The 12,393-nt window shown below is 34.4% G+C and overlaps 1 protein-coding gene across 4 annotated transcripts in view; it reads right to left on the minus strand.

Annotated features, from left to right (window-relative positions):
- Window positions 1–10,462, minus strand: part of LOC112610401 (complement factor H-related protein 4) — a 42,303-nt gene extending 31,841 nt beyond the window's left edge. For 2 of the 4 annotated variants that reach the window (XM_025363926.1, XM_025363967.1), the window contains exon 1: window positions 10,277–10,462. In XM_025363926.1, coding sequence (XP_025219711.1) covers window positions 10,277–10,334 — 58 coding nt within the window. In that variant the 5' untranslated portion in view covers window positions 10,335–10,462. The remainder of the gene's footprint in view (window positions 1–10,276) is intronic. The other 2 variants (XM_025363921.1, XM_025364044.1) reach the window with 2 other exon arrangements.
- Between the last annotated feature and the right edge of the window lie 1,931 nt (window positions 10,463–12,393).

Raw genomic sequence — 12,393 nt, forward strand, 5'->3', positions numbered from 1 at the left:
CAAATATTTGAGATTTGTGATCTGATTGCTGGGTTCTTTGATCACAGAGATGCAGAGAGAAAGATAGGCGGCCATTGTTTTTGCAGCTTTCTCCATTGTTGCAATTCCCTCTCCTTGGCTGATGTGAATTTGTCCAAGGGGAGATACACTAGGATATTCAAAAGTAACCGCATGAATGGGGAAAATTAGAAAATGACTATGAACACTTAGGAAAAAGTGCAGGCTTGGAAAACACTGGAGACAACCTAAAGTCTATACTACAGGCTAATTCTTGACACAGACATAGCCTACAGCATTCAGACAAAAACAATAAATGAAAACAATGCAGAAAGAACCTCAGCAAACATGTAGAAGTAGGAGAATCTGATTCCCATTGTTACCCATTATTAGATTAAAATGTTCAGTTTTCAACAAAAAATTTATGTCATATAAAGAAATAGGAAAATATGACCTATTAAAAAAAAATAAACTGAAAGTTTCCCTGAAAAAGTTCTGATGGTAGGTCTATTAGACAGAAACTTTAAGATAACTGTATTAAAGATGTTGAAAGAAGTAAAGAAAGATGTGAAGAAAGAAAATGATGTATGATCAAAATGGAAATATGAATAAAGGATAGAAAGCCTGAAAAGGAACCAAAAAGAAATTGTGAAGGCACAAAGTACAATCATTGAAAAGGAAAAAGATAAAAAAAAAGATTCAGAAGCATAGTAGAGCAGGCAGATAAAGGAATCAACAATTTTAGGAAAACCAAAATTATTGAATCTGAATAAAAGAAAAAGAGATTAAAGTATAACGTGAAGAGAATCTAAGGAACACAGGACACCAGGAAGCCAACCAACATACACAAAGTGGACTTCAGAAGGAGAAGAGAGAGAAAGATGAATAGAGAATGTTTGAAGAAATAATGGCATTGATAGAGAACTTCAATAAACTTAATGAACTTAATGAGAATGAACTCAAAGAGATAGATATGAAGATACATTAAAATCAAGATTTTGTCAAAGATCAGATGGCTGTAGATGTGTGGTATTATTTCTGAGGGCTCTGTTTTGTTCCATTGGTCTATATCTCCGTTTTGGTATCAGTACCATGCTGTTTCGGTTACTATAGCCTTGTAGTATAGTTTGAAGTCAGGTAGTGTGATGCCTCCAGCTTTGTTCTTTTGGTTTAGGATTGTCTTGGCAATGTGGGGTCTTTTCTGGTTCCATATGAACTTTAAAGCAGTTTTTTCCAATTCTGTGAAGAAAGTCATTGGTAGCTTAATGAGGATGGCATTGAATCTATAAATTACCTTGGGCAGTGTGGTCATTTTCACAATATTGATTCTTTCTATCCATGAGCATGGTATGTTCTTCCATTTATTTGTGTCCTCTTTTATTTCACTGAGCAGTAGTTTGTAGTTCTCCGTGAAGAGGACCTTTACAACCCTTGTAAGTTGGATTCCTAGGTATTTTATTCTCTTTGAAGTTATTGTGAATAGGAGTTCATTCATGATTTGGCTCTCTGTCTGTTACTGGTGTATAAGAATGCTTGTGATTTTTGCACATTGATTTTGTATCCTGAGACTTTGCTGAAGTTTCTTATCAGCTTAAGGAGATTTTGGGCTGAGACAATAGGGTTTTCTAAATATCTGATCTTTGACAAGCCTGACAAAACAAGAAATGGGGAAAAGATTCCCTATATAATAAATCGTGCTGGGAAAATTGGCTAGCCATAAGTAGAAAGCTGAAATTGGATCCTTTCCTTACTCCTTATACGAAAATTAATTCAAGATGGATTAGAGACTTAAATGTTAGACCTAATACCATAAAAACCCTAGAAGAAAACCTAGGTAATACCATTCAGGACATAGGCATGGGCAAGGACTTCATGTGTAAAACACCAAAAGCAACGGCAACACAAGCCAAAATTGACCATTGAGAAGTAATTAAACTAAAGAGCTTCTGCACAGCAAAAGAAACTACCATCACAGTGAACAGGCAACCTACAGAATGGGAGAAAATTTTTGCAATCTACTCATCTGACAAAGGGCTAATATCCAGAACCTATAAAGAACTCAGTCAAATTTACAAGAAAAAAACAACCCCATCAAAAAGTGGGCAAAGGATATGAACAGATCCTTCTCAAAAGAAGACATTCATACAGCCACCAGACACATGAAAAAATGCTCATCATCACTGGCCATCAGAGAAATGCAAATCAAAACCACAATGAGATACCATCTCACACCAGTCAGAATGGCAATCATTAAAAAATCAGGAAACAACAGGTGCTGGAGACGATGTGGAGAAATAGGAACACTTTTACACTGTTGGTGGGATTGTAAACTAGTTCAACCATTATGGAAAACAGTGTGATGATTCCTCAAGGATGTAGAACTAGAAATACCATTCGACCCAGCCATCCCATTGCTGGGTATATACCCAAAGGATTATAAGTCATGCTGCTATAAAGACACATGCACATGTATGTTTATTGCAGCACTAATCACAATAGCAAAGACTTGGAATCAACCCAAAAGTCCATCAATGACAGACTGGATTAAGAAAATGTGGCACATACACACTATGGAATACTATGCAGCCATAAAAAAGGATGTTTGTGTCCTTTGTAGGGACATGGATACAGCTGGAAACCATCATTCTCAGCAAACTATCGCAGGAACAGAAAACCAAATACCACAGGTTCTCACTCATAGGTAGGAATTGAACAATGAGATCACTTGGACACAGGAAGGGGATCATCACACACCAGGTCCTACTGTATGGAGGGGTAGGGGGGAGGGATAGCATTAGGAGATACACTTAATGTAAATGACGAGTTAATGGGTGCAACACACCAACATGGCACGTGTATACATATGTAACAAACCTGCACATTGTGCACATGTACCCTATAACTTAAAGTATAATTTAAAAAATCAAGCTTTTATTGAATTAAGTTATTTAATTTGTAGAGATAGGGTCTTGCTCGTCACCCTGGCAGGAGTGCAGTGATGTGATCATAGCTCACTGCAATCTCAAATTCCTAGTCCAAAGCAATCCTACTGCCTCCGCCTTTTCAATAGTAAGGACTACAGGCATGCTCTACTATATCAGGGTAAGTTTTTAATTTAATATAACTTTTTATTATTTTTTTGACAGGGTCATGCTCTGGCACCCAGGTCGGAATGCAGTGATATGATCACTGCTCACTGTAGCCTCGACCTCCTGGACTCAAGTGATCCTTTCACTTCAGCCTCTTGAGTAGCTGGGACTACAGGTGCATTTCACCATACCTGAAGACTTTTTGTTGTTGTTGTTGTTTTAGAGACAGGGTTTTGCCATGCTAGCCAGGCTGGCCTCAAACTGCTGGCTTTAAGCAACTCTCCCCATTCAGACTTCCAAAGTGCTGGTTTTACAGGAATGACATACTATACTTAGTGATAATCAAACTTTTAAATAGCAAAGACACAGAGAGTCTTGAATGAAGCAAGAGAGAAGCAATTTCTCACAGGTAAGTATTTCTTAGTAAGATTATTAGGAGATTTCTCATCAGAAACTTATAGGCCAGAAGGTGTTGGGCCAATATGTTCAATATGCTAAAAGAAAAAATGTCTTTCAACTAAGAATCCCATATCTGTCAAAAGTATCCTTCAAAAGTGAAGGAGAAATTAACTCATTCCCAGATAAACAAAAGCTCAGGGAGTTTGAGACCACTAGACTTGACTTTCAAGAAATGTCTAATAGAGTCCTGAAGGGTAAAGTGAAATAATACTGGACAGTGAAGGAAGAAATAATGACCTCATTAAAGGTAAATGCATGAGCAATTTAAAAAGACCAGCATTACAGTAACAATGGTTTTGTTTCCATTTTTTTTGATTTTCTATATGATTTGAAAGACCAGTGAAGTTTAGAAAAACAATTATTAACCTGAAAGCTTTTATTGTTGTAGCTTTGATTTATAACTCCACATTTCATTTTCTACATAATTTAAGAAAACAATGCATTTAAATGAATTATTACATTTTGGGCACATGATGTGTAAAGAAGCAGTTCTGTGACATTAACAACTGAAAAGAGGGAATGGAGCAAAGTTTTTATGTATTAGTGAAGTTAAGCAGGTGCAATTCAACCGAGAGTGTTGTAATATGTAATAGGTGTAAATGAGAGTTAATATTCAGATGGGGGGGGAGGATTTTAAGAAGCCATTGGGGAAATTTTTGTGTTCTCTTCCCAACTGTTAAGAGTTATCATGGAAGCACGTAGAGAGATTAGGTCTGTGTCACCTGAGTCTTAGAATTCTTGTAATAAACAAGATTCTAAGCTACATTGAAAACAAAGTGTGAACAAGACATAAACTTCGGTTTATTAAGCTACTGAGATTTGAGAATACAATTATTCCCAAATAAAAAGAAAATCTGCTTCTTGTGTTGGTAAACCTTTTACATCTGAAGACAAACAATGGTATTCCACGTACTATCAGCCAAACATAAATTGAATGTGGGTTATCATTTTCTTGTGTTCATTAATCTCTTTCTAACATCTTTTCTGAACAGTACTTATAAGTGAAGATCGCTCAATTGTGTAGTGAAATATATTTTCCAAGGAACTGCTTGTGAGCTCAAGTCAAATTTAAAAGAAAAATAAATTATAAAATCAACTCAAAAGATAACTGCAGTTTTACAAATAGAGTATAATTAAAACAAGGTTTGTATGTGTAATTTTGAATCATACAACTTAAAATGTGGAGGGCTCAGAAGAGATCAACTCTTCTACCCCGCCATCCCAGCAACATATGGCAATATCTGTAAAGGTCACCCTTTTAGAAAGTCACTCGACCTCTGACTCGATGTTGGATAAAACTGTTACCTGCTTCACTGACTGTGACAGTCTTCATCAAAAGCTAACTTGCTCCCCTTCATAAGTGTTTTGAAATACCTCGACAGTCATGATAATGCTACAACTGTACCTTTTTGCATGCTTCTTGTGCTATAATTTCTTTAACTCTTCAACTATCTATATATTGTCTTCCATGCCATGATAGTTTGATACCAATCATTTTAAAATGTGGTAGAGTGAGTGCAATACACTATTACAGATATGATATTTGGTGGGCAAACCACGCAGTTGAGATTAATTCATTGATAATGAAAAACATCTTTCCTTGTGAAGTCTAGAAGAGATAGATGTTTCTTTCAGTACCACTATTGTCTATTAATGTTAGGCTTATTAATGAATATCTTCATTTTCTTCCACTTAATTGCGTTGTTAGTTCAATGTTTCCTCATCTGGTATCAGTGGAATTTACTTTTAAAAGCTAAATATAAATGTTGTTTCCACTAGGTAAATCCGCCAACAAAAAAGTAAAAATTCTTTTTTGACTTGAATGCCTCATGAATGATTTATTTGTTCTTAATAGATACATAATAAAGGTGTTTTTGAAAGAAGTTAAAATTTTAATTAAAAATATGTTGCTGATTTTCCTTGATTTGAAGGTTAGTTCTCTTGAGATAAATGGGGTAGAGTAATATTCTTTAAATGTATATATGAATTTCAATATAGACATAGGTTTGCTGTGACAGCTATTTTCTCTGAGTCAGCTGCAAAAATAACCCATGCTCTATTTATTCATAGTATGGTAATTATGGACAGAATTTTTTTGGGGGGAGAAATTCATGTTAATCATTCTCATTACCTCTCTCAAACTTAACCGAAATTCTGAATTTGTGGTGTTCCCTTTCATTCAATTTTTCTATCAAAACAAACAAACAAAAAAACACAACAGGCACAAAAAACCCAGGCAATAATCTTTGATATCAGCTTCTCTCAACCATTTTCTTCTGGGATTACAGCAACCATAACTAGTTTCCTTATCTTCACTTCTCATCTTTATAATCTATTTTCTTGTGTATAAATTAATGACCCTTCATCTGGTCATTTTATTTCTCCACTTAAAATCCTTAATGGATCCCAAATCAGCTAACAGTACAAGAAGAACCTCATTCCACTTTCTCCACTTCTCCTACGTAGTATGGTCTCTTTGGCAATTCTGGAAATTTTATCAGCATTAACTTAAACTGAGCTTATCTAAAACTATACCAAGTTATGCTAAAGCTGTCGGTTTAGGGTGCACACATTAGCAATGACTGTTTTTTGGAAAAGAGAGAAAATAAATATTACTGTAACATGAGAAAAAATCGGAAATGTAGCAAATTATCTCCAGAAATAAAACATTTTGTTGTGTTTTGTGGCATTTTGTTTGTTAGAATTCATGTATCAGGTGAGATATATTATTGATATAAAAATATAGGCACACACACGAATATACATATATATTTATACATTCCATATGTATATGTATATATATATGCATATACATAGAGAATGTTGAACAACACAGTTTAAATAGCATACATTTTATGTTTGTTTATAATTTCAAAACAAGTTTCTTTATATCAAGTTCTTCATAATTCTGAAACCATGATAGAAAATAATATTTACATTATATTTGTTATGAAATCTTAAGAATATAACTAAAGAAAAATCTGTAAGTTTGAATCATCATAAATCAGAGAGAACTGGAAGGAGGCTAGTGGCATGACAGCTTTAGTGTGCAGATGAGAAGACTAAATTCAGAGAAGTGACATCTTTACTTTGTAGGAAGCATTTGCTAGTTACGGAACTGGCCCTAGAGGTTTGTTGGGTGACACATGACAACTTCTCCGACCCAGCCCTTCAACCATGGATGTTTTCTGCTGAGTCTCCTCCGTACTGGAAAATCTAACCTTCCCTGCTTTGTGTAACGTCCTGAGATACTCCTACGTTTTCTTATGGTTGCAGGATATTTAGTCCGAGGAAGAAAGGGAAATAAACTAAAGGAAATAATTTTATTTATTTATTTATTGAGACAGTCTTGCTCTGTCGCCAAAGCTGGAGTTCAGTAGTGCGATCTTGACTCACTGCAATCTCCACCTCCCAGGTTCAAGTGATTCTCCTTCCTCAGCCTCCTGAGTAGCTGAAATTACAGGTGTTTGTCACCATGCCTGGCTAATTTTTTGAATTTTAGTAGAGACAGTGTTTCACCATGTTGGCCAGGCTGGTCAACAAGAGAGGCCTGGCCTCAAGAGATTGACCCACCTCAGCCTCCAAATTGCTGGGATTACAGGCATGAGCCACCATGCCACCATGCCCGGCCAAAAATTCTTTTTCTTAATAAATGATATTTTCAAACCTGAAGTGAGGTTTTCATAGTTTAGGTTGATTTCTAAAAATCGTTTCTCCCACTAGAAGACACTGGAGTTTCATTGAGAAATTATTGGAACTGGGTGTGTAGTAGGAAAAGTCAAGGAAAGCCTGGAACCTTTTGTTATGCTAAAGCTTATTGGGGGCATGTGAAATACACACAGAAGCCAGCTTCTTAGTGAGATTTGAAACAAATTTGAGCATCCCAAAGAAGTACAATGGCAACTGATTGTAATGCATTGGGTATTGAAAATGATCCAGTTTGAAAGGGATTTAGAAGCAACCCTGCTCTACAATACGAATTGTCACCCTTGATACTTTGTTATGGCAACTTTAATAGATGAATGTAATATTTATACAATTTTAAAAGGATATTCATAATTAAAATAATTTTTCTGACAACCTATTTTTAAATAAGTGTTAATAATTTATGAGTTTATGGAAGAAATAATGTTCAATACAAAGTCAATGAACATTATAATAGGTTATAATTACTAATTTTCTGTCAAGTTTATCTTTCAAGTAGCGTGGCTTCCAAATAATTATTATTCAGAACTGAAACGTCAACTACGATTAAAAAAAGTTTCCTAGCATAAGCAACTCACAAAGTATGTCTTTCATTAATCATATGAAAAATATTTCTTAGATTTGCTTTACCAGATTCTAAATATGTATGAATACAGGTATATAAAAACACAAAGTATTCAACAACACAAAACTCAGCAAGGACAATACAGCCAAGATATAATTACCAAATTCTAATAAATACCTTCTAAAATATGTATTGTGGGTATATACATATCCTTGAGTGAAAAGTAAAAATTAGTTTTAATTATATTATTTTAATAAATTGTGTAAATATCATTGTATTTTTCTGCTAGCGGTACTATAACAAAGTACCACAGATTTCATAGAAATTTATTTCCTTGGAGGTCTGGAGGATAATAATTTGAGATACAGCTGTCAACAGGGTTGCATTCTTCTGAGGTCTCTTCCTTTGCCTTGTAAATGGTTTTATTCTGTCTATGCCTTTATGTGGCCTTCTCTCTATATGGTGTGTCCTTATTTTCTCTTCTTATTGACACCGGTTATACTGGAGTAGGGCCCACCTGAATCATTGATCTTTAACTTAATTACATCTTTAAGCACTCCTTCTCCAAATGCAGTCGTATTCTCAGGTATTGGAAATTTGGGCTTCAACAAATGAACTTTGGAGGAATGCAGTTGAACCAATGCTACTGAATACACAAAGATGTTTCTCTCTACCAAGGTATTATTCAACTAAATTAGTTACTTTCTCCTTTGAGATATATAGGTGCGACCCTATATATCTAGATACTATATATCTATATCTATATATCTAGACATTTTGCTCAAGTTTACTCTTAGAAAGAGTTCACTGGAGGAGACAAGTTTTCGACTGGAATATCAAATAAGAAAGAATTTGTCATGATTCTTTTTTTTTTTTTTTTTTTTTTTTTTGAGACGGAGTCTCGCACTGTCACCCAGGCTGGAGTGCAGTGGCCGGATCTCAGCTCACTGCAAGCTCCGCCTCCCGGGTTCAGGCCATTCTCCTGCCTCCGCCTCCCGAGTAGCTGGGACTACAGGCGTCCGCCACCCCGGCCGGCTAGTTTTTTGTATTTTTTAGTAGAGACGGGGTTTCACCGTGTTAACCAGGATGGTCTCGATCTCCTGACCTCGTGATCCGCCCGTCTCGGCCTCCCAAAGTGCTGGGATTACAGGTTTGAGCCACCGTGCCCGGCCTGTCATGATTCTTATAGTGCTTTTGAGAAAGTAAGTAAGAAAGTATAGAGCTTATTCTAATCTAATTTCAGTCATTTCAAAATAGTACTGATTTTCTCTATTTTTCTGCATTGCATTCTACTTTAATCTATTTAATCCTTATTTTAAAAAATGTGCCTGTAGCAGTTTAGTTAACAAAGGAAATAACAGGAGAATTGCTTTTTTTTTCATATTGGCACAAATCAAGGTTGATTTTGCACAGCAATTAAAACTAGCAAATCATGTGATAGATAATACTGTAAAACCTAAAATTCTTAACCTAGAATCAAATAAGGTGGCATAGCTTTGAGAGGAGTGGCTGAGGGAAAATATACTCTCAGAAATTGACAATGGGATTTCTAGTATTATCCTACACTACATTTGTTGGAACATTATAAAGTTCTGGATAATTACAAAATTTGTTTTCTTCATTAATGGTCACACACCCTTGATTCTCCATGATTTTTACCCCATGTGGTTCCACTGCTAATGTTATGATGTAGTTCTTTAATATGCAAGGCCTGCATTCAAAGAGATAGTTAATATAGAAAATACATGACTACTGAAGAGAAAACATATCAGAGAACAATGACATAAAGCTATGAAAAGTATTTATTTCTGTATTTGTTTATTGCACATTTGCTAGAAAACTCAGAAATGCAAATTAAAATTTACTGTCATTGCAATGTAAGTTTATATTCTGCTTTTTGATTACATGTATGTTGTGATTTACATATTGCTAATCTTGTTGAAATATTAAATTCTATGTTAATTAGTTTTAGCAGCTTTCTTAAGGTATAATGGAAATGTAAGAAATGGCATAATTTAAAATATTTTATTTGCGGTTTTGATATATGAATCTATAAAAATCACTATATGTAAGATTATGAAAATGTCGATCACTCCCAAAGTTCCCCTTGTGTTACGAATAAGAAACTTTTGAACATTTTAAGGTTAGAATCTATCTAATGACATGTTTCCTACTTAAAATTTTATAAGTATATTCACATATCTCCATAATGAATATTAAATGCCTTTTACGCTGCAGAACTTGTAAAACAAAGAAAATATTATTCATTTTTTCTTTAAGTTGGAATGAGATTTTTTCATAAAATTAATTTCTGTTATACTCTCACAAAATATGCTACTTCTGCTAGCATAGTGAATATATCCTATTAGATTTATAAAAAAATTATAGACATACAAAGCTAGATATTACATGAAGTTACAATTAAGAGGGAAGCTGAGTGTTTAGATCTCTTTCAACTTACCTTGTCCATTAGCACAGGAAACCCACAAGGTGAGAATGACATTGATTAGTAACAACATGTTAGATATTCTCAGCAGTATATTAATACAAAAGTTTCAATTGCACTGTTTGAAATCTTTCATTATGAGTTACCATATAATTCTGAATTTAAGTGCACTACCACGAAGCTAGGTCTTTAAGGTCACTTAGTAAATATCAAAGTTCAGAGAGTTTTGCAAAATGCTTCAATGATTCCTATTAGTGGTTTCACAATCATCTGTGGAATTGATTCCCTGATATGTACATGTACAGTTTTATTTAGCGACAGTAATAGACCAACTCCAAAAGTAACATAAAATATTAATTCATTTTTATTTCTTAGTTTTTGAGCAAAGAGAGTTTTAATAAAGGGAACAAAAGGCTTCTGCAACTATTGAAAGCACTGAGGGAACAAAGGTCGGAAATGCTATTTCCAGAAAATTCCAAAGTTCAGGAATCTTAGTGATGCCCTCACTAATTATCCATGGTGCTGCAGTGGATGTTTCTCAGGAAAACTTCCAGAAGCAAGGAAAGCTACTGTTGGTGATCTCAGCTGCTACCAGCAGCTGCTGCCAGAGAATGCTTTGTCTTTATCTTCTTCCAAATCTTCTTTAAGTACATCTTATGGAGGAATCTAAGGGAGAAGCAAGCTATGGAGAAAGGGACTTCAGAAACTGTAGTTTCAGACTTATCTTCTGCACTGCAGAAGAAAATGAAGATAGGAGCTGGGTTGATGTTACGTTAAAAATAAATATCTGGCACACTATTCTACTTCTGAAAATCCTGCTGTTTGAGCATGGCAAGTTATTTTTTTCCACAAATGGTCACGATACTATCTCCTATCCCAGATACTCTTCTCACAATGAGAACACTAATTTTAAAATTAAACACTGGAAAATAGGTGAAGTTCTTCAACAAACAGATTAATCATAAACGAATAACACTCAGAGTCCACGTCACTAAAATTTTCTGTTGTCTTTTGCTTTCCAATACCCAGCTTAATTATTTAAGAATACATGTATTGATTTTTGTTTCACAAATGTCTGGACCCCATTCCACTGTCTGTATTTTCATGTGTTTAGAGAAGCATACTGAGTTTCAGAACTCACAATAGATCGTACTGGGTACAAAACTTTCAGCATATTCTTGACATTTAAATATTTTTAAATTTGTGTTTGAGGGTATCTTTTATTTTAAGGTACAATACATTCCTGTGTGTGTGTGTGTGTGTGTGTGTGTGTGTGTATATACACACATACATATAAAAATTTATGTTTTGTTGGAAGAATATAACTCAAGTCCACACATGTTTTCTAATTGACTTCTTCTGTTCTTTCTTTACTTTATTTTACATTATTATACTTGCCATGATTTAAGATTCTATTGATTAAAATAAGAGAATCGTGGAGAGAATAACATCAACAAAACAGCAGTGTAGGCGTTCTTCAGTTTCTCTCTCTCCTACAGAAATTCAAGTATCAACTACCCAGAGCCAAGTTTACCACTCTGAATATAATAGAATATAAGAGTGAAGCTGTAATATAGGAAACAATTTAAAATAATAGCTACAATAGTGGTTGAAGGATATGTGATTTAAAAAGTCGTAAGTTGTGACATCAAAAATTCAAAATGTGGACTGAAGTAGAGTAAAAATGTAGTTTTGATTTTTCTTGTAAAAAGTGAATCACAAGTTGTTATCACTTGTTTACCACAAGTTGTTATGGTAAAATAAGCTGTTATAAATATAAGAATTTTGTGAGCCTCATAGTAACCACAGCACAAATCTATAGTAAGTACACTACAAATAAAAAGAGAAGAGGCAAACAACACTAATAGAAAAAAATCAACCACAAAGGAAGGAAGAAGAGAGGAAGAAAAAAAATATCGGCCAAACGACTGGAAAGCAATTAAAAATGGCAATAGTTAATCTTTGTCTATCAATAATTACTTTGAATAACAATGAATTGAATTATTCAATTAAAAGACATAGAGTGGGTTAGTGGATTTAAAAAAAAGAAACAACGCTCGACTATATGCTCCCTGCAAGAGACCCGTATTACCTCTAAGGACTCATAGTCTGAAAGTGAAGTGATAGCAAGA

Source organism: Theropithecus gelada, chromosome 1 (genome assembly GCF_003255815.1).
Source record: "Theropithecus gelada isolate Dixy chromosome 1, Tgel_1.0, whole genome shotgun sequence".
NCBI lineage: Eukaryota > Metazoa > Chordata > Mammalia > Primates > Cercopithecidae > Theropithecus > Theropithecus gelada.